General features: G+C 41.5%; 2 protein-coding genes and 1 pseudogene across 3 annotated transcripts in view; 1 reads left to right on the top strand and 2 right to left on the bottom strand.

Moving 5' to 3' along the window:
- BEND6 (BEN domain containing 6) overlaps window positions 1-20,444 on the bottom strand; it is a 37,279-nt gene extending 16,835 nt beyond the window's left edge. The window contains exons 1-3 of the mRNA XM_087817458.1: window positions 20,325-20,444; window positions 8,391-8,563; window positions 2,341-2,557 (exon numbers count right to left, since the gene is read on the bottom strand). Of these exons, the coding sequence (XP_087673584.1) occupies window positions 2,341-2,460 (120 nt within the window). The 5' untranslated portion in view covers window positions 2,461-2,557; window positions 8,391-8,563; window positions 20,325-20,444. The remainder of the gene's footprint in view (window positions 1-2,340; window positions 2,558-8,390; window positions 8,564-20,324) is intronic.
- LOC107525150 (large ribosomal subunit protein eL34 pseudogene) lies at window positions 1,299-1,662 on the bottom strand (annotated as a pseudogene).
- A 738-nt stretch (window positions 20,445-21,182) lies between the features above and the next one.
- Window positions 21,183-24,684, top strand: part of DST (dystonin) — a 399,279-nt gene continuing 395,777 nt past the window's right edge. Inside the window, exons 1-2 of one of the 2 annotated variants that reach the window (XM_087817457.1) lie at window positions 21,183-21,363; window positions 21,964-21,998. In XM_087817457.1, the coding sequence (XP_087673583.1) occupies window positions 21,183-21,363; window positions 21,964-21,998 (216 nt within the window). Of the gene's footprint in view, window positions 21,364-21,963; window positions 22,026-24,684 lie in introns of both variants that reach the window. The other variant, XM_087817456.1, reaches the window with a different exon arrangement.

Genomic DNA, 24,684 nt, shown 5'->3' with positions numbered 1-24,684 from the left:
ATTGGTGCAAATCAATAAGGACAGAATAGGAAACCCACTAGAATAGACTAAGAAATCCAACAACAACAAAAAGATCGCAATAGAAAAGTGCACAGGGGCAGAGACTGCTAGCAATCTCCAGGTATTGCTCTCTCATTCTTCTATAGTAACAGGATTTTAGCTGGACAAGTAGCTGTCAGCTAAAGATTACAGTTCCCAGGTTCCTGTGCAGCTCAGTGCAGCTATATGACTAAGGATCCGCAATAAAACATGAGTAGAAGCATCGTGACCTTAAAAGGAATGGGCGTGCCCGCTCCTGCCTGTGATCTCCTTTTTCTTCTGTTGGCAGAGAGAAAGCCACCATGGTGGGAGCTGTGGCAGTCACCTTAGGCCCAGCGCTAGAGTCTGTGTGTTGAGGAAGGAAGAGCCACAGATCAGAGGGATCCTCAACATTGTGGAGCTGCCGTAGTAACCCTGGACTGCTCTTGCAGTTACGTGAAAGGGAAATAAATGTCCATCTTGTATAAGCCGCTGTTATGTTTGAGTCTTTGCTACAGCCTTTGAACATACAAGAGAACGAATCCAGATTTTGAAACCTAGAAGCAAGATACCCCAAACCCGATAGAGGTCAGGTTGTGGACAAAAAGAGCACAAGTATAACATGCTGGAAAGCTGTTGACTCTTGTTAGACCTCGGTGACATACTTGGTAGAACTGCGGCCTGGGATAAATCAGTAAGACCATGTGCTTACTGAGTCTGGAAGAAGAACGTTGGTGTGTGTCAGTGGCTTCTGGTGAGTGCTGGCCAGTGTGCAGAGATGAAAGGTTTCTCTTCCACTGCATTTAGGATGCAGTCCGCAATCTAAACTGACTGAGTCCAGTAATGCTAAATCGGCAAGGTTTGAAAAAGCCAATTACTTCTCCATCTACAGAGCTGGAGGTAAGTCTGTGACCTCAGGCGTTTTCTTTTCAGGAACTTCTCTTTATAAGTTCCCGGCTAGACACTGAGATCCATCCCAGTGGGAAGCATCAGATTCAGTGTGTGACCTGCAAGTTTTTTGTTTCATTGGTCTTTAGGTAACTGCCGTAAGTTGGAGAAAAAAGAGGCTGAACACAGATGCCATAATAAAAGAGACGAGTTTTCACGCTTATTTTTGACCAAATAAGATCTCTGGCTGTAGTTACTTGTAATGGATCCAAAGTGAAATAAATAGTTTGGAAAGCCATTAAGTTTTTGAGAAAAACAAATTGCTAAAGAAATCACAATACTAGCCTGCGAGAGCATGTGACTATCTTACCCCTCAAGGAACCATGGGTCCCCTAAACCTGCACCAGCAAATTGAGACAAGGTATTTTCTCCTTCAACACTCTCACAAAGCTTTTCTGCTCTTCAATCAAACAAGCACACTTGATCCTGCCGTAGACACATTTCGCACACATGGGACCCGCATGGGCACTGCTGACGTACTTTTTCTTCTTAGACAACCTGGTAAGAACTTTAGGTCTCACAGCGCAAACTCCTTACAATTTGCCTGGGCACACTCCACGTATGTATTTTGGTGCTTCCCAACCTTCATGGTATAAAGGTAAATAATTCTATTACCAGGGGTTCAGGACAGCCTAATTTTGTTAGAGGTTGTATTGTAGGATATAGCCTAAGACAGTATCTCAAACGCTGGACCATTCTGAATGCCTCTAGACTCCATCCCTGAAAGACTAAAAATATTTTAAACCACTAGAGTATATAGTATATTATTTTAAAAATTAAATAGGCATACATGCACATAAAATGTTACATGTATTGGGGAGATGTACGCCAATACTTATATAGACAAACAAATAAAAAGATACAGAATAAACACACTGATAGGTTGTTCAAGGCATAGGAGGAGAATGGGGTTAAGGAATTCAGCTTAAAGGGGAATCAGTGAATAAATAAAAATAGGGATGGCACCCTAACCAAACCAGTGATGAAGATGGGCTACAAAATGTAGTAAAAAAAAAAAGGAAACAGTAAATGTTAAAGAAGAGGTATTCCAATTTCTCCAGCATTTTTTGAAAGAAAGAAGTATATTCTGACAGTTTGCTGATCTTTAATTTCGCAGGATACCAAGGGACATTTGAACAATGGCATAATTGGCCATTCTTAAATGAAAGCAGGTAAAATATCTTTGAGTATGTTTCTAATTCAACTTGCTCAACATTAAAAAGAGAACATGCCACTTTATTCCCTGGTTGAATAAAAAATTAAAGGGAAGGATAAATGAACAGAATAAAGAAAGTACTAATAAGCTATGAGAGGAATGATGGAGTTGTGGTGGAGCTAGGTAATAAAATTGTATCAAGGTAACAGAACACCAACCTGTCCTTTGTCCATGTCACTATTTGCATTCTCTGAGTCCACTGTCTCTGTTCTTTTCCTCTTTCCTTTTCTAAGAGCTTGGGTATTGGTAACTTCATCTGTTTGCAAGATTGTCTGCATTTTATCAATTAATTACCAAAGGTTTTCTGAAACTGCAGGAGGGAATGCCCATGTAGATGATGCTATTCCAGATGTAGTCCCAAAGTTAATGTTTTTCCTTAAAAACAAAAACAAACAAAAGGATACATTACATATTTCCGGCTCTATGTTTCATAACAGCACTAGTCACTCAAGTTAACTACCTTTACTAAAAGTTTCCTATCATTCTTTCTCCCACTGACCAATTTAGTACACATTTTCATTTGATTCAAAAGTCTTTCAATTTCATCATCACTATCATGATGGTGTCATGTTTCCATGATGTGATATGCAGTGAGTTGTCACTTACAAAATAAAATAGTTTAAAAAATTTCCGTATTTACAAGATTTTTACGAGGAGGGTGAAAAACAAAGTAGAAACTTTATAAATTTATGCAAACAATATTTCAGAGGACTGAAGTTACATATCTTTAGGGAAAAGACATTAATAATAGCAGATCTCATTGGGACCAAAATATTCCAAGGGAGATCAATACGAATTACTCAGAAGTTTGTTGTTTGTTTTTCCTGAAAACTCTAAAGTTTTGACATGGAAGGTTTTCCTTGGTATAAACTTAAGAATTATGCCATAAAGAGTGAAGAAAAATATCTCAAAGACAACAATACATTTTGTAAAAATTTTAAGGGATAATCATTTTTCAAAACCTGCTAAAGTAGATGATAGTTCTTAGGCCAGACAGGGTTGAAATGATCTAATTTAACTTTCGCTACAGATGATGTACAGATGATGCAGCACATTTGGTCTTAGCATCCTTACCACTTGCATATATTGGTTTGCTTTCATGAAAAGATATTTAATTATAAATAATAAAACTTTAACTACAGAAGGGACTGAGCTTAAAGGGACCTCACGAAATATGTAGACTGTTGAGCAGAAGGTAACATATGCTCCTTACCAAATTACACTAAGTAATTATATTAGCAAATATGGTTCTTTTACCTATTTTAAGAGAAATTCATTACTCTCTACCCCAAGCATAAAATAATATTTAAGATGGTCTTGCCAGAATTGTTTATTGTAACTCGTTGAAAACTTACTTTAGGTTTTCAAATACATAAATAGTACTTGAGCTAACACATAGGACTGGACTGTCATACCTGATTCATAAATATCAGAGATCTTACCTAGAATCAAGCTTTATTAATAATTTCAAAAATACAAGCAGCCAAGAGGCACACACAGAGTAAGGAGAGGTCTAAGACATCCAACTGGCTTGTAGGTCCTTCCTTCTCACACCATATAGGTACTCTGTGGTCCAGAATAATAGGTGAGGCCTCTAAATGAGGTTTGGGGGTCACTTGCACAGTGGGGAGTGTTTAAGTTGTAACACATCTCCATTTTATACCTCAGAGTCTAGCTTACACGATTGTTTCTAGGAAGTTATAAATCCATAGATTCTAGGTATTTTTACATAAGCAATCCTAAATCAGGGATATACAATTAAGAACAGTCCATAGATGAACACTCCCATTTTTAGTAAATTTCATTAGTCTATCTACCCAGAGCAAGGTCAACAAACACTTTCTGTAAAGGGTCAGAGAGTAAATATTTTAGGCTTTGCAGGCCAAGAGGCAAAATCAAGGACATTATGTAGGTACATAGCAAGGAAGAACAAATTTTTATTTACAAAACTGAATATATACTAATAATAATTTAGTACAAAGTTTTTTGTAATACAGGCCTACGAACAGGAATGGAATTTAAAAAAATAACATCTTGTTTAATTGGGTTCAAAGTGTTTCCTACCATCAATGTCAATTGCAAATGCTCATTTGTTAATGCTGACCTATAATGAGATTTTCTGTATTTCATCTTTGAAAATGTTTTTCATACTGATAGATACTGCCATATACTGTTATTAATCCATGTGCTTATAATTTTCTTATCGAGATAAAATTTACATAACATAAAAGTCACCATGTTAGCTCTTTCTAGTGTATATTTAGTGGTTTTTTAGTATATTCACAATATTGTACAACCACCTTCAGGGAAGTCCATACCTCCCAATATGAGCTTATAATTTTAATTAAGTATATTCCTCTTTTAGTAGACTGTTACAGAATTTTATTAAATTATTTTGATATTTTCTTTTTAGTGTGCCCTTACATTGCAAAACTTCCAATTAAAAGTTAAATGGAAACTCTCCTCAACTGCACAGTTAAATGTAGGTCATACCTCAGTAATACTGTGGGTTCAGTTCTGGACAGCCACAATATTGCGATTGAGAATGAAGTGAATCACACACATTTTTTTTGGTTTCCCAGTGCATATATAAAGCTAAGTTTACACTATACTGTAGTATATTAAATGTACAATAGTATTGTGTCCAAAAAACAATGTACATACCTTAGTTAAAAAATACTTTATTGCTAAAAAAAAAAGCTAACTATCATCTGAGCCTTCAGCAATTCATAATCTTTTTGCTGGCGGAAGATCTATCCTCACTGTTGATGGCTGCTGACTAATCAGGGTGGTAGTTGCTAAAGGCTGGGGTGGCTGTGGCAATTTCTTGAAATAAGACACCAAGGAAGTCTGCTGCATTGACTGACTCTTCCTTTCACAGACAGTTTCTCTGTAGCATGTGATATTATTTAATAGCATTTTGCCCACAGTAGAACTTCTTTCAAAACTGGAGTCAATCCCTTATGAACCCTGCTGCTGCTTTATCAACCAGATTTTTGTTTTCATTTCACAAGTCTTCACATCTTCACCAGTAGTAGATTCCATCTCAAGAAACCACTTTCTTAGCTCATCCATAAGAAACAACTCCTCACCCGTTAAAGTTTTATCATAAGATTGCAGCAATTCAGACACATCTTTAGGCTCCACGTCTGCAGTTACTTCCTCCACTGAAATCTGGAACCTTTCAAAGTCATGTTGATATTCTGACCTCTTTCCATGAATCAAGAATGTTCTTAATGGCATTGAGAATGGTAAATCCTTCCCAGAAGATTATCAATTTACTTTGCCCAGATCCATCACAGGAATCACTATCTATGGCAGTTGGAGCCTTATGAAATGCATTTTTTAAACAATAAGACCTGATGGGAGACTGGGTGAAAAAAGGTGAAGGGATTGAGAAGTACACGTTGATAGTTAAACAATAGTCATGGGGATGTAAAGTACAGCATAAGAAACATGCTCAATAATATTGTAATAACTATGTATGGTTCCAGGTGGTACTGGAAATATCAGGGCGAACACTTTGTAGAGTATATGATTGTCTTACCACTATGCTGTATACCTGAAACTAATACAAAATAATATTGAATGTAAACTGTAATTAAAAAAAAAAGACTTGAAAGTCAAAATTACTCCTTGATCCATGGGCTGCAGAATGGATGTTGTGTTAAGGAGCATGAAAACAACATTAATCTCATTTACAGCTCCATCAGAGCTCTTAGGTGACCGGGTGCATTATCAATGAGCAGTAATATTTGGAAAGGAATTTATTTTTTTTCTGAGCAGCAGGTCAAAACAATGAGCTTAAAATATTCAGTAAACCATGTTGTAAACAGATGTGCTGTCATTCAGGCCTTGTTGTTCCATTTATAGAGAACAGGCAGAGTAGAGTTAGTATAATTCTAAAGGGCCCCAGGATTTTCAGAATGGTAAACGAGCATTGGCTTTCACTTAAAGTCACCAGCTGCATTAGCCCTTAATAAGAGGCAGCCTGTCCTTTGAAGCTTTGAAGCCAGGCATCGGCTTCTCTTCTATAGCTATGAAAGTACTAGATGGCATCTTCCAGTTATAAGACTGTTTCACATACATTGAAAATCTGATGTTTCATGCAGCTACCTTCATTGCCAAAAAGTGACACAAAGACAGGAAATGAGCAAATGCTGTTGGAAAAATGCTGATAGACTTGCTTGATGCAGGGTTGCCACAAACATTTAGTTTATAAAAACACAATATCTGCGAAGCACAATTAAATGGAGCGCAATAAAACAAGGTATGCCTATATTCTGAAATATGGAAATTTCCTTTGCATTTGCATCGAAGTCTGAAAGACAATGCTGGAACTATAATTTGAACTTGAAAAGTAAATCCAGTGCAGCCCTAGCTGGTGTGGCTCAGTTGGTTGAGGGCTGTCCAGGTTGGATTCCCATGCCCAGGTTGTTGGTTCGGTTCCTTAGTTGGGGTGTGTAAGGGAGGCAACTGATCAACGTTTCTCTCTCCCCCTCTCCCCTCCTTTCTCTCTAAAACCGAAAGAAACATCTTTTAAAAAGAAATCCAGTGCAAATCTGAGTCAGGGTGAACATCTCACTTCTTGTTTCAACTTCTGACCGCAGGAGAAGTGTATAAAGCAGCTTAACATTACTTATAAGTCACATACTAGTTGTTATTGGGATGGCATTCCTTGCTCAGCTAACAAATGAACCATTCAGAAACTTATTTTGGGTGCAGACTCATTTTCATATTTTTGTTTTATTTTGATTTTTTCCTCATTTTTATTTTTGCAAAGAAATTCTGCTGTGATAGTTCATTTTAAAATTTCAATTATTCTGACCGTTGCTGTCCTGTACGTTGGAAATATTGCAATGAGTGCTTATTTTGATAATGTTGACATGTCATGTTCTTTTAGCAAAGCTATAGTGTCACTGTATAAAAAACACAATGCTTTGCCACCTCATTTTAAAACAAAATAATCCATTCTTCACTCAGCTGTAAAGCATTAAGTCCAGTTTGACCTTTTTTCCTTGTTTTGCCATCATTGCCATGCACTGGTAATAAGAAATAAAATAATGTAGTGTATTACGACAATATGCATGACACTAAAACATGGTCAAGTTATTATAACTGTATCACTTGTGATTTGTGGACACTGAGCAGCAGCGCAAAGTGATGATACTGCTCCCTATGGTCTGTCACAACCACTCAAATCTGCCCTCATGGCATGAAAACAGTCATAGGTAATATGTGAACACGTAAGTGTGGATGTGTTACAATAAAACTTTATTTATAGACACTGAAACTTGAATTTTACATAATTTTTACCTATCATGATATGTTATTCTTATATTAATTTTTTCAACTATTTAAAACTGAAAAACATTATTAGTTTTCAGGGACCTGTTAAGTATTATTTAGTGATGGTGACAGACTCCAGAGTCCCGGTTCACGGGCGTTGAGGACAACCCCAGGAGGGGGGAAAGGGAATCGGGAGTTACTGGTTAATGGCTATAGAGCTTCAGGTTTGCACCAAGAAAAGAATTCTGGAGATGGATGGTGGCGATGATTGCATAACAAGTGAACGTATAAAGGTACGCTTAAAAATGGTTAAGACGCTACATTTTATGTCATTTGTTTTTACCACAGTAAAAAAATTGGGGGGAAATTAGTTTACAAAAACAGAGTGCTAAAATTGTCTCCTGCTGATGTGATTTATTAAAAAGCAAATCCTCAAGTTTCTTCACAAACAATTTATTCAAGACCAATCTGAATGGACATATCAGGCCTCTTTTAGAATGACTACTTTTGGGTAGATCTCAGGCAGTATTTTGTTATAACATCCATAAACAGATGACTCAGTGTTTATGTTACTTGCCAATTAGCAAATTCAGAAGGGATGTTAATAATATGGTATTTATTAAATATACTAGTTACTGATAGTAAAAAATTCACTATGTAGTAATCTGCTCCTCTTTACTTTTTGCCAATAGTAAACATTTCATTAACTCCCAAGCTAGTTATAGCAGTGAGTTTAAACATAGCCACATCTATGAGAACATCCAATATATGTGGTTGGAAGAAGAACATAAGCCAATGGCTTTGAATCTTTTTTTTAACTGCAGCTCATAGTAAAAAACACATTTTACATTTTGACCCAAAACACACATGTACACACATACAAAAAAATATACAACAAAATTTCATGAAACATACTCACCCTTACTGCATATGATGCACTTTCTCAGTTCCTATTATATCTACCGTATTTTATTTCATTTTCAGAAGTGCTGGTCAGAGCACATTAAATTGATTTCGCAGCTCACTAATGGGTTATAACCCATAGCTTGAAAATAATGCTCTAAGCAATATCCAAATTGTAAAAAACAATATCTGAGAATTGAGACAGAGAAAGGGGAAGTTAGCAACTAACAAGAGCAAAGCAAGTTAATAAAGTTATAAATTCTTAATGCATGTAGGTTTACTTTTAATAAATCAATGAAGTAATTAATGCAGTAATTCAAAAATACAAAAGCCACCTCTGAGATTCTAAGAAACAAAAGTCACCAAACTTAAGGAAACCAAAAGAATATCAAAATATAATTCAGGTGTCTCATCTGCCTTTGGATTTAAATATAAACTCTCTATAATGAATTAAATAAAAATTATGAAAGGCAAGTATAACAGTACAAGAAATCTTAAGTACCCTTTCATAATTTTCAAGCATTTCGGATTGCTTCCTATACATGCCAGTTTTGGAACGTATTGACACGAAAGGTCCCCTGCAATACTCAGGTCAGAAAATGAACTGGGGACTCCCCTGTAAACGAGTTCCAAAGTGCTAGGAAAACAGTGCCGATGTCATTCTAAATATTCAGTGGCTGTTTTAATGTTCTTTGCGAAATGGACCACTAGTTTCAGTCCAGCACTAGCAAGGTGGAACATGAAGGAATGTATCCATGTATTATTTTAAATTATATATATATATATATATATATTAGAGGAAGAGAAATCAAGATCGGAACGGTTCTAAACATTGGGTGCCTTCCCCTGCAGCACCCACAGCGCTCTAAGACAAGCGCTTGGATGGCTTTCTTTTCAAGTGTTTTTGACTTCTAGACAGAGGTTACTAGGTTTTACTAATGTCCATTAGGGAGCAATTCAACTCACTCTTTTTACTCCCTGCATTTCTAAATGACGTCAAACATATTTTCAATTTCCAAGTTGTTCCAGCAATATCCTGATGAAAAAGATGATCAATATACTTTAGGATGGTTCAACAATGCTGCCAAACCATGACTGCATTACTTAGATTGGATGGAAGACTACGCATGAGCCTAAGAAATGCTAAGTGTGTTTGAGGGACTATAGACCTGAATCATTTTTGACTTTCCATGATGGGAAAGGAAAGAAAAAAAACATATTCTTATCTGGCCAGAGTTTGTGGATGTAATTTTCCTGTAGCTAATTTAACTAATAAGCAGTGATATCATGCATTGTCATGTATGTAACCATTATCTAGAAAAGAAATTAATTTAACTCCCTATACCGCCCTATGTGCCATCCTCAGGTCTTTCCAATCCTGACTTCTTAATAAGAATACAAATATAGCTAATTTTTACTGAGTGCTTACTATGTATAAGGTACTATTCTAAGCATTTAACCTGTACTAACTTTTTTAATTCTCATAGGTATAATTATTATTCATACTTTACAAATGAGGGAAGTGAGGTCCCTAGTGGACCCAGGCAACCACTCCCAGTTGCTCACCCATAAGCAGGCTAAAGAAGGACTGTAGAGCCAGAACTTAGAAACTAATCGTCAAGTCAGCTTTGCAACAGATTCTGCCAATTCTGGACCTAGATTTTTTGCTTTCTTCGCTTGACTGAGTCCCTAACAGGGCTCTCTTTGCCTAAGTTTCTGCCTTCTAGTCCCTTCCCCCAGAGACAGAAGTCTTGACTTGCTCACCAGGTTCTTCCTAGTATTACAGTCCTGCTCAGACACGAGTGCTGGAGATCCTCTCTCTGCCCCTCCAGATCCCTTCTCCAGTCATCCCTATGCTGCTTCCTAAGCCTGGAGGTTGACCTGATTGGGTTTCCTTGCCCATTTCCCAGCTTGGTTTAGCTAGTTGGGTGTCCAGGAAGGAGATCAGAGGGAGGGAGGATACTGAGTTAGGCTCCTGGCTCTCTTGTCCCGCTCCCTTTGGGTCTAGGGCTAGTAACACTTCCACTATGACTATCCTTGAGGTACAGCACTATTCCTCATGGTGTCCTTATACCCAGCTGCTAAGATCTGAATGTGTCCTCCCAAACCCCCAATTCATATGTTGAAATCCCGACCCTCAAAGATGATAGTATTTGGGTGATGGGGCCTATGGGGGGTGATTAAGCTAATGATGGGAGAAATCTCATGAATGGGATCTTCACGCTCATAAAAGAGGCTCCAGAGAGATTCTTCCTTCCTTGTACCATTTGATGACCCAGCTAGAAGTCAGCAGTCTGCAGCCTGGAAGAGGGCCTTCACCAGAACCTGAAACCCTGATCTTGGATTTCCAGCCTCCAGAGCTGTAACAAATTTCTGATGTTTACAAGCTACCCAGTCTCTGGACAAGCTACCCAGTCTAAGACACCAGCCACACATGTTAGCTTCATCACCTGTCCCAGACCCTCTGTTGCTCCTGACCTGGCAAGAGAGCCAAGTACTAAATGACCCAACTCTGTCCTATCTGGAATTAGACAGTGTGACTGGCTTACTTTCTCATTGCTGTGTTCAGGAAGAAGGCTTCTACGGCAGAGAAGTGACAGCACAGAAATCAGAGGCTGGGAACAATGGGGGTCAATCTTTATGTGCTCCATAATGTCACCTATCCCCAGCAATTGTCCACGAAAAGCCTGTAGCCATGTGTGGAACCGTCTGAAACTTCGCACAAGGAAGTATATGCAAAACTTAGAGGCACTCTGGACAAGGCTTCCTAAGATTCTAGAGCCTTCAAAATCTTTTCTAAGAAATACCAGTTTTTGTGAGTATTTGCTCCCTCTTACTACCTGCCCCCCCACACCTCATATTTACATGCCTTTTCCCCATTTATCAGAAACACAAATGCAGAGTCAAGCCTAAAGAAGCGTAGGAATCACTTAAAAGTTCTATTTTAAGATAACTGTCAGTCATACAAATCATCTTCCACTTCACATTTTTTTGGATTAATGTAGAACATTCTATTCATCTTAAAAGCTGAGAGCAAGATGAGATCATCATGTTTTTGCTTTAAGTAATCATATTCTAAAACACTAATGTTTCAGGCAGATTTAAAAAATTCACAAAATGTAATAATTTTTGATGTAAGAATCAATCCTTATGCATAATAATCAGAATTGGTTCAACTTTCAAACATTAATTTATCTTACAATTATAACATGAAAGGACAAGCTAATTTCTCTTTGAAATATTTACTCCATTATACCTTATATTAATATAATACATTAAATGAAATAACTAGTTACCATTTACCAATGTCTCTATTAATTTTATACTTTTATAGTCCCAAAAGTTTAAGTCTAAACATAATTAATGTGCCGAGACACACACTTCAGATAATTTACTTAATAAATCATCTTAAGTGATTTTCCCCCTCACCTATTACCAATAATTTTCTCTCATTGCTCTAATATTCTTTTGTACCACGTTGAAGCAACATTTTAAAAAATGATCAGCTATATTTCACATTTTTATCATTTCTCTACCTCCTATGTAGAGGTCATTAGAAAAATATATAAGTGTATATTTATGAGTGACAGTATTTTTCTATCAATAAATTCAGAGAATAACAAAATGGAAGGGAAAGTAAGAGGCCACTATCTTTCAGTCACCGGTCTTGCCAAGCCTAGGTATAGGCCGCTATAGGGCAAGTTGGAACTAGGAAGCTAGTTAAGGGTGGAGAATGCAAGTATTAACCAAAGAGGGAAGCCCGAGAAGACAGAATGAATCTCTTTAATCCCACTGAGACCCAGAAAGTTATATAAAAGCAAGGCAAAGTACATTGAACTCACTGTATTGAAGGAAGCCAACCTCAAGGTTCAGGAGTGTCAAAGACAAAGGAATAGGAAACTCCACAGCAGTGGCATTTTGGGACAATGTTGTGAGCCCGTGATCCCATAGCAGAGAAGTTGCTCAAACAGCCGAGGGAAACAGAACTTCAGGCAAATATATATCCTATTCATAGGAACAGGGGAAGAGTAAACTTGACCCTCTACCAAAGGATAGAAAGCTTAGTGAAATACGGGTTTGTTTTTTTTGGTAGAGGAAAGGTCTTGTTATATAGATAGTTCAAGATAGCCTTCCAGACTGACTTTCTTCTAAATATCTTAGATGGTAAATCAGGGTCAAATCAGTGGTGACAAACAGGCTATCTAGAATCAATCCGTCTGGATCCATAGCCCTAGAATCACTTCCTACCTATGTAACATTTCTGTGACTGTTTCCCCATCTGTGAAATGGTGATAATAACAGTCCCCCATTATGAGCTGATACGTACCCAGATCCCCCTCATACAAGTTTAGATCAAACATGTAGGGGTGGGTGCAGTGTTTATAAACCACAGTGGAGAGGGTCAATGTCAAGAAGCATAGTTAATTAACCTGGATGCCTATGATGCTATAATAGACAAATCTTTATCTTACTTAATAATATAAACAAATTTGCATGGCCAGCGTGGCTAGGCGGTTGAGCATTGACCTAGGATCCAGGAGATCGAGGTTTGATTCCTGATCAGGGCACATGCCCAGGTTGCGGGCTTGATCCCCAGCAGGGGGCGTGCAGGAGGCAGCCGATCAATGACTCTCATCATTGATGTTTCTATCTTTTTCCCTCCCTCGTCCTTCCTCTCTCTGAAATAAAGATATTTAAAAAAAATTATTAGAGCTATGCCTTTTATGAAGGATAACCAGGTGGTCTCCACCAGATGCCTTCCCCCCCCCAAAGTGGCCATCTGCCTGCCCTCCCAAGCTTGTTTAGCTTCCTGAAGGTGCCGAGTCAAATTTACCCAACTGATAGTGATGGGAACACAGCAACAAAATGATAAGATGGATGTATAATTTTTTTTAAATAAAAGGAGTCTTGTTCGACTGAAGTATTGGAGGAGGTGGTCTGGGCACATTCCGCACAGGCTAAAGGAGACCAGAGCTTGTGCGCCAGGAGACAGCTGATACACCGCCGGGGCATCGGTCGGGCTGACCCTCGTTCACCTGGGCAGGGGTAGCCTAAGGACAGTCAGAAGAGAGGATGGGTAGCTGCCCAGCAAACTCCACCTGGGCGAGGTTCCTTTAGGGGAGGCGAGGTGGTGCAAATGAAAACATGCAACAGAAACCGCATAGTTTTGGAAGTGCTGGAGAATCCTTACACCACTTGTTGGCTGTGTGATCTCAGGGAAATAACTTACATCTTGAAGCCTCGGGGTCCTCATCGATAAAATAGGGATAAGAGAGGTAGCTGCCCACGGTTGCTGTGAGCTAAGGTACGCCAAACATTTAGCAGAGTGGGTACTCAATAAGTGTTAGCTACTACTTAAAGCAACTTGGTTGTCCACACCAGGGTAGCCATTCAGTAATGAGGAAGCCCGGGACACGCTGTCTGATGCCCTTTGAGTGAGGGGGAGAGGTGAATAATTATTGTACCAACCAATTCCCACAGTGCTGGTGGTGCCCTTAACGCAGGCGCCAAGATCCAGACTTCAACAGCTCACCAGATGGCAGGGGGTCTGGGACACTAAGATAGTCCTGCAGTCCCTTTTCAAGGTGGATTCCTGCATTATTTACAAATGTCCACAAGATAAAATTGTGCAAAGAATAGTGTCTGCTAGATCCAGAGGGGTCTGAGTCACTTAGGGAACGGCTTTGGTTCAAGGCCTGTCTCTGTGTAGAATGCATGAATATTGTGCCACTAAACCATGCACAGCTTAGAGGATTACGGGAACTCAGAAAAAATAAAACCAGGTAGACTGAGAGATCAGGACCCCCTGGAAACAGGACCTGCCCACTGGAGTGAGAAAGTCACATGATGAAACAACCAGCCCCATGATGTGAGAGAATGTGATCACAGCGATGGGACATTGGGACCTAGTGAGAACACAGCGGTGGTGGGAGAGCCGAGGTTCACAAGTACGGCAAGTGTGGGAAGCCAGAGATAATGGGTACATGGAGCTGAGCACTTGGTATATGTGAAATTATCCTGACTGGATTGAGGGCCCAGTTACCAGGTCTCCGTAGGAGACTGAATGTTGAAAAGCTATGGCTTGGGGCGGGATTTAGGAAGAGTAGGTGCTACATGACCAGGATGTCTTGGAGAAGTTTCCAGGAGCCTGATACTAAGTCCTTCTACATTTCTTTTAAGCTTTAAGATCACAGAGATCCTTATAGACTCTGAACTCAAGACTAAATTTTAGAACTAGTGTTTTTGGCTCAGAATGGGCGTATCCATTCAAATGGAATACTTAACTGGCCTGAAGGCAGCAAGGGAATCAAGTCAGTCCTTCTTTGTGACAGAAGCCTGTGGAAGTGGTCCTAGATAGTTAGCAGTTTTCCCTTCGCAGGGTCAGAACCATCATCACAACTCACTTGTTTCTCTCCAAATCTGTTTAAAGTTGCAAGAGGGCTGACTCACAGAAACACCACCTCCACTTAGTCTTAGGATGGGCAGCACTCACATGCATTTGGGAGATGTCCCTGAACTTTTACAGGCTGAGTCTGCAGTTTCCTCTGCTCATCCTTGACTGACAGTGCTGAAGACGCTTGTTCTGGTCTTAGAGGAGGTACCTAGGTGAGGCCAGTGTTGATGGATTGAGAGAATGATTTGATGTCGCAGAAGCCTTGGTATCTGTGTGAATTTGTATGGTTCTGATGATTCCCCCTTCCCCAATAACTCCTTAAGAACCCCATGAAAACTATGGATCCCTTTATGTCCCTCCAAAAGAGAACTTCATTTTTACATATAATTTCAGGTTCATCATTTCCAGGTTAAACACTCCTACAGCAGAAATAGGACCAGCAAGAACAGGCTCTAGGTTTTTGGCTTTCTTCTTTGAAATATAAACTTTACTGTATTTCAATTTAGTGTTTGCTGTTTGTTTCCTTGACTTACTCCAAAAAGTATTTGGGGGTTACTTTTTAAGATGTACTTTTCTTTCTGTTCCTGGATCCACAAGATGTTATTACACTTGGATAAATTCAATAACCTCTGGAACTGTGTGTTATTGAAACATATTTTACTAATCATGGGTTACTCGTCGCAATTCTCTGTTCTCCTGGTACACTCTGCTCTCTTAGTGGGATTATTCTTTCATGTTATCAGTATACTGATGCATTAGCACACAAATCTTTTAGCACAAAATACCTAATGCAAAAGTCCTATAAAATTATTGTAATGGGGGAAATTTAGCTATTAAATGTTGCTGTTGTTTAATCAAGACGATATGAATTTAACTCATAAACATTGGTCAAGTTTTATTCATTTCATATTCTAACATAACTACTAAGCAACTTTAACCCTCCGCCTTACTTTTATCTTCTTTTTTCACTTAAGAGTGTCGAAATGCTGGTAACTCATATGGCAACTCTTATCTGGGATCTAGAAGGCAATAACTTCAGCTTTCAAACTTGCTTTGTAAATTGCCCATTCTTAGAAGTGGTGGAAATATTTTACACTATCTGAATAATAATGAACATTACTGCTCAGTGATTTATAACTCTAAGAGCTTTATAATTTGATTTATGAACAGCTCTCAACTTTTCCATTGGCAGCTCAGACAACTATGAGTAAATTTTCTGGCCAAATGACTCAGTATTTTGCTGCATGACTAATTCCACACTCAATGTGGAAACTATATAAATGAATTCTATTTGCTTGTGGATAATAAATGACTGCCTTCCAAAAACTGTCTGCAAAGCATTATGGGGTAGAGGTATTCAATTATATTGACATTTTAAACTCTCAGACTCAGACTTTTCTGAGAAGTTCGTAATGTTCACACACACAAAAAATCGCACAATAAAACCACACATTTCCCCCCACAGCATTATCATGGATTCCACAACCCGCAGGACAACAATCCTTAATTAGGCTCTAAAATTTCTAAAATGTTAAAAGAACAATTTAAAATGAATCCATTTGAAATAGTTTCTTTTATAATGATGTCTTTAAGTTATTTTTAAAGTTTTCATTATGGTAAAATGAATATAAAGTTCTTTCCTAGGGAATATTTGCTGAAAATATTACTTGCTATCACTGCAAATAACAATTGTTTTTCCTTCGAAAACTCAAATTTTAAAAAGATAATAGTGATCCATCCACATGATGGCTCTTCTGATTCTGGTGGTAGAAAAATCGTCTCCAACGTTATATTAGATGATGTAGGTTCTTCCAAATGATGTAGTTCCTTTACCTTTCAATACAAGAACACGTATATTGTTGGCACGTTATGAAAAACCATTTGGAAACAAAGAGGCCATACAACACATTTCCTCAGATTCCTCAATCTCTTTCATACCACTTAATTCTGAGAGTAAAATCTTCACCTAGGAACAAGTAGATTACCAGTCCAAAATCAGTATGATTTATTTCTAGTAATCTATTGCTTGAGCCATTTGTACATAAACTTTCTGTTTTTAAGGAAGTAATATTTCAACATAATGTCCTTGTGTGATTATCAGTTGGGTAATTTACTCACTTCCATACAGGTTTGTAATAAAAGCTTACAGACAATCTGGACCACATTCCAAGGTGTTCCTTACCTTTCCCTCCAAATCATTCTTCTAGTCTGACTTATAGTAGCCAGGGTGAGTGGGGAAGAGACCATGGGCAGGAACCCATCATAACTAGTCAGGGTCAATTTTAACTGCAGAGTCAAAAGTAGCCTGAAAGCAGAATGAGCCAGTCTGGAGGACTCAAAGTATGTTAAAACAAAAGCTAAACCACAAATGCCCAGGAGAATGCCCTCTTCCCCCCCCTCTTCACCTCTCAATGTCTCTCCTACTGCTGTTTCCACCCCCCTAGAAACTAACTTGTTCAGGTACTTGTGCCTGACAAAGGGACCTTTACTAGCCTTTATCCAGGCTTTAATTGCGCTTCTACTCATCCCTTTTAAATTTCTCCAAAGATTGTGGACAGCAGCTCTCCTCTGTTTCACCTGCCTCCCCCTTTTCTACTCATTAGTCTGGCTTCAGCCTGTCCCGCTGCCATGAGTCAGTTTTCTGGGAGGTTTCCAGAGGTCTCCTAGTCCCCAGTCCACAGTCCTCATCATCCTTACCCTGCCATTTGTGGAAGCGCCCCAGCTAGCCACTCACTACGCTGGAACGCCCCCCACTTGGCCTCCGTGGTCTTGCCTTCTGCTCACTGTCTCCAGTCCACAAATGGAAGCAGTTTCCGAAGTTCTGACTCCAACGCTTTCTAGTTTCTCTTCCTTAGTCATTTCATCCATTTCCATGACTTCAACTATAATTTCTGTTGATGATTCCTGTCTGTCTCTGGTTCTGACCTCTCCACCCTTGAGCTTGCTGGATAACTTCACTAACTCCACCTCAATGGGTCTAAAATTCAATTTGTCATCTTCCCCTTCAGAACTCTTCCTCCACCACAGCTCAAAACTTGTCATTCTGGCGTTGGGTCTAAGCCATGTTCTTCGATCTGACTTTACCCTCAGTAAAGTTAATATGTTGATTTCCTTTTGGTTCCTTTGGTTCCTCCTGTGTGTTCTCAATTTGGTTGAGAATCTAAAGGGAAGGGCTGCCTGATAATGGGTAATCATCTACACACCTGCTACAAACTCTCTTCACTATTTCCCCAAACTCGCTGTCTTCTCTTGAGTGACAGTGCTAATTCATTATCATAAAAAGTCAAAAAATTACATATTTTATATACTTTTCCATTTTGATTTTTATTTCTTGGGATGAAAGATGTGGTCAAGAGCCTTCCACCTCCAGCCCTATCCCCAGACTTTAAATTTTTGTGACTTTGATACCATGTCAATTATTTTTTTAAAATGAAAACGTAGCAGAAGAAAAATTTATGAATTCTACTTAATTCATTTCCAAAAAGGATTGAATAGCTGATTTAATATTTATTGAATTCCACAATGCATTCAGCATCACAGAAACACACAGAAAGAAGCAATTAATAACATGCCATTATTTGGAGAAGGAAATGATAAATTGGCAACAAGCAAATCACAAAATAACAATAGGGCTTAAATACTAAATTTTTTCAATGATTTGGTTTGCTTATTATTTAGTATTCTTGAGATAACTAATGGAAAGAACAGAAATGAATGCATCTAAAAAGAAATATCTATAATCCTACTGCACGGCAACTAAGCATTTGCCTGCCAAAAGAGATAAATGATGTTCTTGTGTGCACTTGAAACTTATAAATGGCTGCAGCAAGACTCAGGATGATAACAGTTGTGCTAACGTAATAGCTCAGAAAACCATAATTGCTATTTAGTTGCTTTTTTGTTGTTAAAAGTGCAGAGTCTGGGGCAAACTGGTCACTATGCTGTGTTTGTCGTCTTAGACATGTTTCAAGGATATACAGGCCATTTCAGCTCACTCAAAATTTTAGTTAACGAGAAATATAAAGATGACCTCCCTAAATTCTTAGTTATTTCTCCCAATGTTTGCAGAAGGTTAATTCAGTTTTGTTGTTGTTTTAAATTACTCCACTATGCCACCGTGAGTTGGGGTAGAGAATTCTTCCTTTCTTGATGTGCCACACATTGCAGGCTCTCAGGATTCTCTTCAATAACCCTTGCACCATGGACGGGAATACAGTCTCTCACTGCAGCGGGCTGCAGTATCAGGAAACGGTTCAGCAAAGTGCACACGATGCAGCGCTACCTGCCAGCCCGAGCGACAGGGTCCTATGAAGCCTCTCCTGACCTGCAGTGCAGCCTACACTCCGCCATTCAACATTCCCACCTTACCCAGAGTCCCCAACAAGGTCTTTCCACCTTCAACCCACAGCTGAATGAGAAGCGGCATGTCAACAACTTGAATGTTTATTTTGCTCTTGGAAACAAGTTGTAAGTAAGAAAACTTAATCCATTGTTTCCCATGTTTATGAATCTGGCATTTAGGAAATGCATTAGGCAATGCGTTTTTGAGTTTGCTGTAATGCTTACGAACCCTAAGAGTTACAGGTCTTAGGATAACATTGATTAAGCCTTTACGCAGATGTAGTTAATTTTGCATCATTAGAAAACAACCCCGATGATTGAGATCCTTCGAGCACCTAACAAAACTTAAGTACTGTCGTGGATTCTATGCTTTTCAGAATTTCACAAATGACTTTTTTTATGACACAATTTCTTCAGTCTCTTAAATATTCAAGTCCACCTTAGTGGTTAATAAAACCACAAATGCAGTCATGTGCTATCTTGCCATTATACTCGCAGTTTCCTTATGCAAGTAAATGAAACAACACAAACAAACCCCGGCTCCACGCAGCATCGCCTCGGGAGCGGCGAGACGCGCGGGCGGCACCTGCCGGTGGGCCAGGGGCCAAGGCGCCCCAGGCTGCGGCGGCCCCCGGGCAGGCGGCGGCCGCGGACCGGCGCAGTGCAGCACCCGCCATGCCTCCTGCGCTGGCGCTGCACCAGCGACCGCCGAAAAACCTCTCAGCCATTGGCCACAGCACACTTTTTGCTGGTTATGAAGAAACGGGAGGGGGCAAGAGGGAGAGAAGGGGTAGTGTGCGCATTTTGTGTGCCAGATCATTATTTCCTCACATTCCCTACAACATTTCTCCTCCAAATATTTACCAACCAATCCCAACTTCTTTCACCTGCCAGTTCTCTAAATCTGAAATTGCCTCTCCCTTGCAAATGCACTAAATGAATCCGATTTTACGGGAAACGCAGGGTGGGTACAGGAGGATCCAAAGTGCCCATTTCTCGGCTGCGAAATTGCAGCAAGTTTGGGGGTGGAACGGTTCACGTCTGCGGAGCGGAGCGTTCCCCTGCAGAGCGCTCCCGGTCAGAGGGGCTTGGAGACGGGTGGGCCGCCCGTTCCCCGAGGACCCCAATTACCACGGAAGGCCCTTCCCGGTGTTCGCGCTCCAGCGTGCGAGGACCCCCCACCCCGCCCCCCACCTCCTGCAAGCAATAGCTCACCGGGCTGCATCTTCCAGAGCCCCGACATCGGGGCGGGGCGCGGGGAGGTGAGAGGTTGGGGGTAGCACCGCCTGGAGGCTCCCTCAACGCCTTACGGCTTCCCCCCGGCCCCTTGGCGCCCCCTGACGCCGGGCTCCCCTGCAATTCGGCCGAGGGAGGCTGGATAGGCGCAGGCCCCCAGCGTCCGGGAGCCTTGAGGTGCCCGGCTGGTGTACCCGCGGACCGCGCGGACTGGCGGGCGGCCCCGCTGGAGGGCGCTGGGCGCTCAGGCCCGAGCGCAGCCCGCGGCCGCCGCCGCAGCCATGTCCGCGCGCCCGCGCTGCCGCAGCCCGGCTGTGATGTCATCAGGCGAGCCCCCGCCACGGCGCCCCATTCCGCCCCCCGCGGGCTGCCGCGGCTGCGGCCGGGGAGCCGCGTCCCCGCCCCGCCCCACGTGCGCGGGTCTTCGGGATGCCGAGGCTGGCGGCGGCCGTAAGACGATGCACAGGGCCCAGGTGGCCGCGGCGGCAGCGCTGCTCCTCCCCGCCAGCCGCGTCCCCGGCGGGGCTGCGCCCGGGGGCTGCGCTTGGGCGGGGGCGGAGGCGCCCGGGGAGGGAGGAGAGAGGCTCTCGGCCGCCCAGTCCCTGCCCGGTCCCCGTCTGCTGAGTCATGGCGAGCGCTCCCCGCAGCCCTCGATCACTAGTTTAGCGCGGCTGGCGCGGGCTGCGCAGCCATTGGGCTGGGCGCGGGGCCGCGTGCGCCGGGCATGACGCGCTGACCGCGCTCGCCCGTGCCCGCCGCTTCGCCGTGCGCCCCGCGCGGGTGCCTGTGCCGCCAGCCTCCAGCTCGCCGCGGAGCGGCCCCCGCCTCGCCCTCACCATGATCGCCGCGGCTTTCCTGGTCTTGCTGAGACCCTACAGCATCCAATGTGCCCTCTTCCTCTTGTTGCTTCTGCTAGGCACCATCGCCACCATCGTCTTCTTCTGTTGCTGGCATCGCAAGCTCCAGAAAGGGAGGCATCCGATGAAATCGGTCTTTTCGGGTCGTTCAAGGAGCCGAGGTAAGACACGCGGCGACGGGTTTCCCCGGGCTAGGAGGAGGGACAGTTAAACGGGTTTGGGGAGCGCAGCGCGGCTCGCTCCCCTTTGCGCCGCTGCCCCTCGCTCCATCCTTGCGCGTTTCCCCGAGCTGAGTACGCTGATGGGTTTAACGTTTCTCGCCCGTTTTGCCCTCACCCCCTTCCTCCAGTCTCCCGGGTTGGGATAAACACAGCGATGCTGAGACCTGGCAGGAGAGGCACGGGCGCAAATCCTTAGTGTCAGCTTGCTAAAGCCGCTGCGGTAATGGGAGCGGAGTCCGGGGCTGCAGCAGCCTCCCTTCACCCATCCCTCGCTTTCTTCACGGAGAGTTCTGGGCTCCCCAACTCCCCCAGAACTTTCCCTGAAACTTCTCGTGTTGAAATCAGCTAGAGACCCATGTCCTAGTGACCTCCCGGCCCTCCAGGATGTCCCCACCGAATTCGAGGCGTCTGGAAAGTGCCTTCCCAGCCCCCCTCGCCCCCCCGCGCCCCCGCCCCAACCAGGTAAGGCATCAGTCACTCCGCAGGCAGGTGCTGAACAGGGAGTTAAATGAAGTCTCGTTTTTTCTCTTTTCTCCCCAGATGCTGTTATGAGATCTCACCACTTTCGTTCCGAGGTAATTTATTTAGCGCGCACGCTCAAGGTCAGAAGAAGTTCTCTTTCCGGAGTACCAATATTAATCATATGCGCCTTAAGAAACCAGTAGGGCATTGCGCGGCGAGCACGCTGCCCCCAGCCGAGCTAGGGCCCAGGAACAGTTTCAGCACATTTTTTGTGTAGTGGAGCCTCTGTACTAGAAGGGGAAAGACATCCTCTGAGTGCACTACAGACCTTAGAAAACTTAGCCTCGGGGTGGATCTCAGCGTCGTTTACAATCTGTAATTTGCCTGTGGAAGCTTTCTGGGTGCTGCCAGCTGGGGTTGTTCACTGGGATATCCAATAGCAGAGCAGAGCTTTTAGGAAGTTAGTGCAGAGCGATTTGACCCATATGCATTTCATTTTAGACTTGCAAGTTTGCATTACTATTCACTGATAAAGCTCTTCATGTGTTATTGGGACCAGCTGATGATTTTTGCAAAGTGATGGTGGTAGTGATGGGGCTTTATCCAGTGGTGTGTGCTAGACTCTACTCTCAAAATGTGGACCATCCCTCCGTGAGCAGGTGGGACTGCTGCAGCACCAGCTCCACTGAGGATGGAACAAAACAAAACAAAAACATAAGTTCTCCCCAACCCAGCATTTCTTTATGAGTTTCAAGGCCAACCCCACTCAGTGTGAGATCTTTATTTTTCTTTTTCGGAGAGTTTCGCAAAGCCAGGCTTGGAGGTTACTGGTACCAATGCTTGTTGTGGTTTACTCATCTCAGCAGACTTCTTGTTACACACCCTCCATTTCCTTGCCATTTACCTGAGAAGTTATTTCACATTTCATTTCACTAGTTAACCAGGTGTTTTATTGCACCCTAGGTGTTTCATTGGACTCTGGTTGCTTGAAAGCTTTAACTGCATTATTATAACAGCGTTCTGATGTTGCACAATGAGTGATTCTACTGCATGTCGCCCAGGAGGGTGAGAACTCTATGCTCAATTTAGGATACTTAAGAGAATAAATTAACCAGTCAGATGATTAGACAGTCCATTCCTGGCTTTACACTAACTAGCTGTGTGGTGCTGGGAAACTCTCTTAACTTCTCAGCATCTCAGTTTCCCCATCTATAAAATAGGACTAATAATACTGGCAGGGTTGTAAGGGAGAAGTTGATTTCAGGGTTACAAGTAATTATGTAAAAAAAAACAAAACTAAAAAACCCCACCCCACTTAGTTCATACTAGACATTCAGTACTGGGTAGGTATTATTACATTTTGTAAAACTGAATTTTAAAATGTGTAAAATTGAGATCGTGTGATGGACCTGGAGAATATTATGCTAAGTGAACTAAGCCAGGCAGAGAAAGACAAGCATCACATCATCTCATTTATATGTGGAATCTAAAGAACATGATAAACTGATGAACAAAATAGGTTCAGTGACATGGAAGCAGGGATCAGACTGACGAATCTGAGAGGGAAGGTGGGGGTGGGTGGATGGGTGGGGAGAGATTAACCAAAGAATTTATATGCAATATGTGCTTAACCCCCAGGACACAGACAATAGTGTGGTGAGGGACTAGAGAGGGGGGCGAGTAGGGAGTGGAAGGGGTTAATGGGGAGAAAAAGGGACACCTGTAATAAATAAATAAAAAGAAAAAAGAAGAGAAAAAATAAAAATAAAAATGTGTAAAAATAAAAATCTGCAAATTTTAAACTCCTTATTAAATTAATTCAAGTTTATGTGAAACAACATAAACCATGTCTATCATGAAGCAACACTTTTTGAATATCTAATTAGTTTAATAGAATAAGCCATATAAATGTGATGTTTGCTAACATCAAAATTTAGGATTTTGCCCAGCTGGTGTAGCTTGAGTTGAACATTGACCTGTAATTCAGGAGATCGCAGTTTGATTCCCAGTCAAGGCACATGCCCGGGTTGCAGGCTCGATCATTGATGTTTCCATCTCTCTCCCTCTCCCTTCCTCTCTCTGAAATCAATAAAGACATATATTTTTTAAAAATTTAGAATTTTGATTTTGAAATGAGGTAAACAATTCTATACACGTAAATGATAGAACAAGAATAATAATCCTGTTATGGGTTATTTCATTTGCCATTAGGTGTTTCAGTTAAAGCACACACAGAAAAAAATGAGGTAGAACTGTGTCTTGTTTAGTTGTCTCTCAGAGCTTGCATTTGGTTAGGAATGCTGGGAGCAATTCTTTAACGCCTTAACTTGTCCCACAAGAATACTGCTACAGTGTCACATCCTCTTTGTACTTCATATTTGCCTCATCTAATAGACTGTGAGCTCCTTGAGGACATGGACCATATCTCTCTTGTTTAGGGGTATATCCCCACTGCCTGGTATAGTGGGTTCTTAAGAAATATTTATTGAATGAATGAAAAATTCTTCAGTGGGTGCCAGTTCCCATAAATGGGCAAAAAAAAAAAAAAAAAACACATTCTCAGGATATTGCTCAGAATTCAACATTTGCTGAATATCAACTCTTACTTGATTTTTCTAGGCTTTTAAAAATTGCCTTGGAGTTTGTATTAAAAATGTAAGTCTTGCCCTAGCCGGTTTTGCTCAGTGGTTAGAGTGTTGGCCCCATGGACTAAAGGGTTCCAGGTTCGATTCCTGCCAAGGGCACGTACCTAGGTTGGAGGCTCAGTTCCCAACCCTGGTTGGGGCTTTTGAGGAAGGC

Source organism: Miniopterus natalensis, chromosome 5, assembly GCF_054644295.1.
Source record: "Miniopterus natalensis isolate mMinNat1 chromosome 5, mMinNat1.hap1, whole genome shotgun sequence".
Taxonomy (NCBI): domain Eukaryota; kingdom Metazoa; phylum Chordata; class Mammalia; order Chiroptera; family Miniopteridae; genus Miniopterus; species Miniopterus natalensis.
This window is presented reverse-complemented; position numbering and strand designations above follow the sequence as displayed.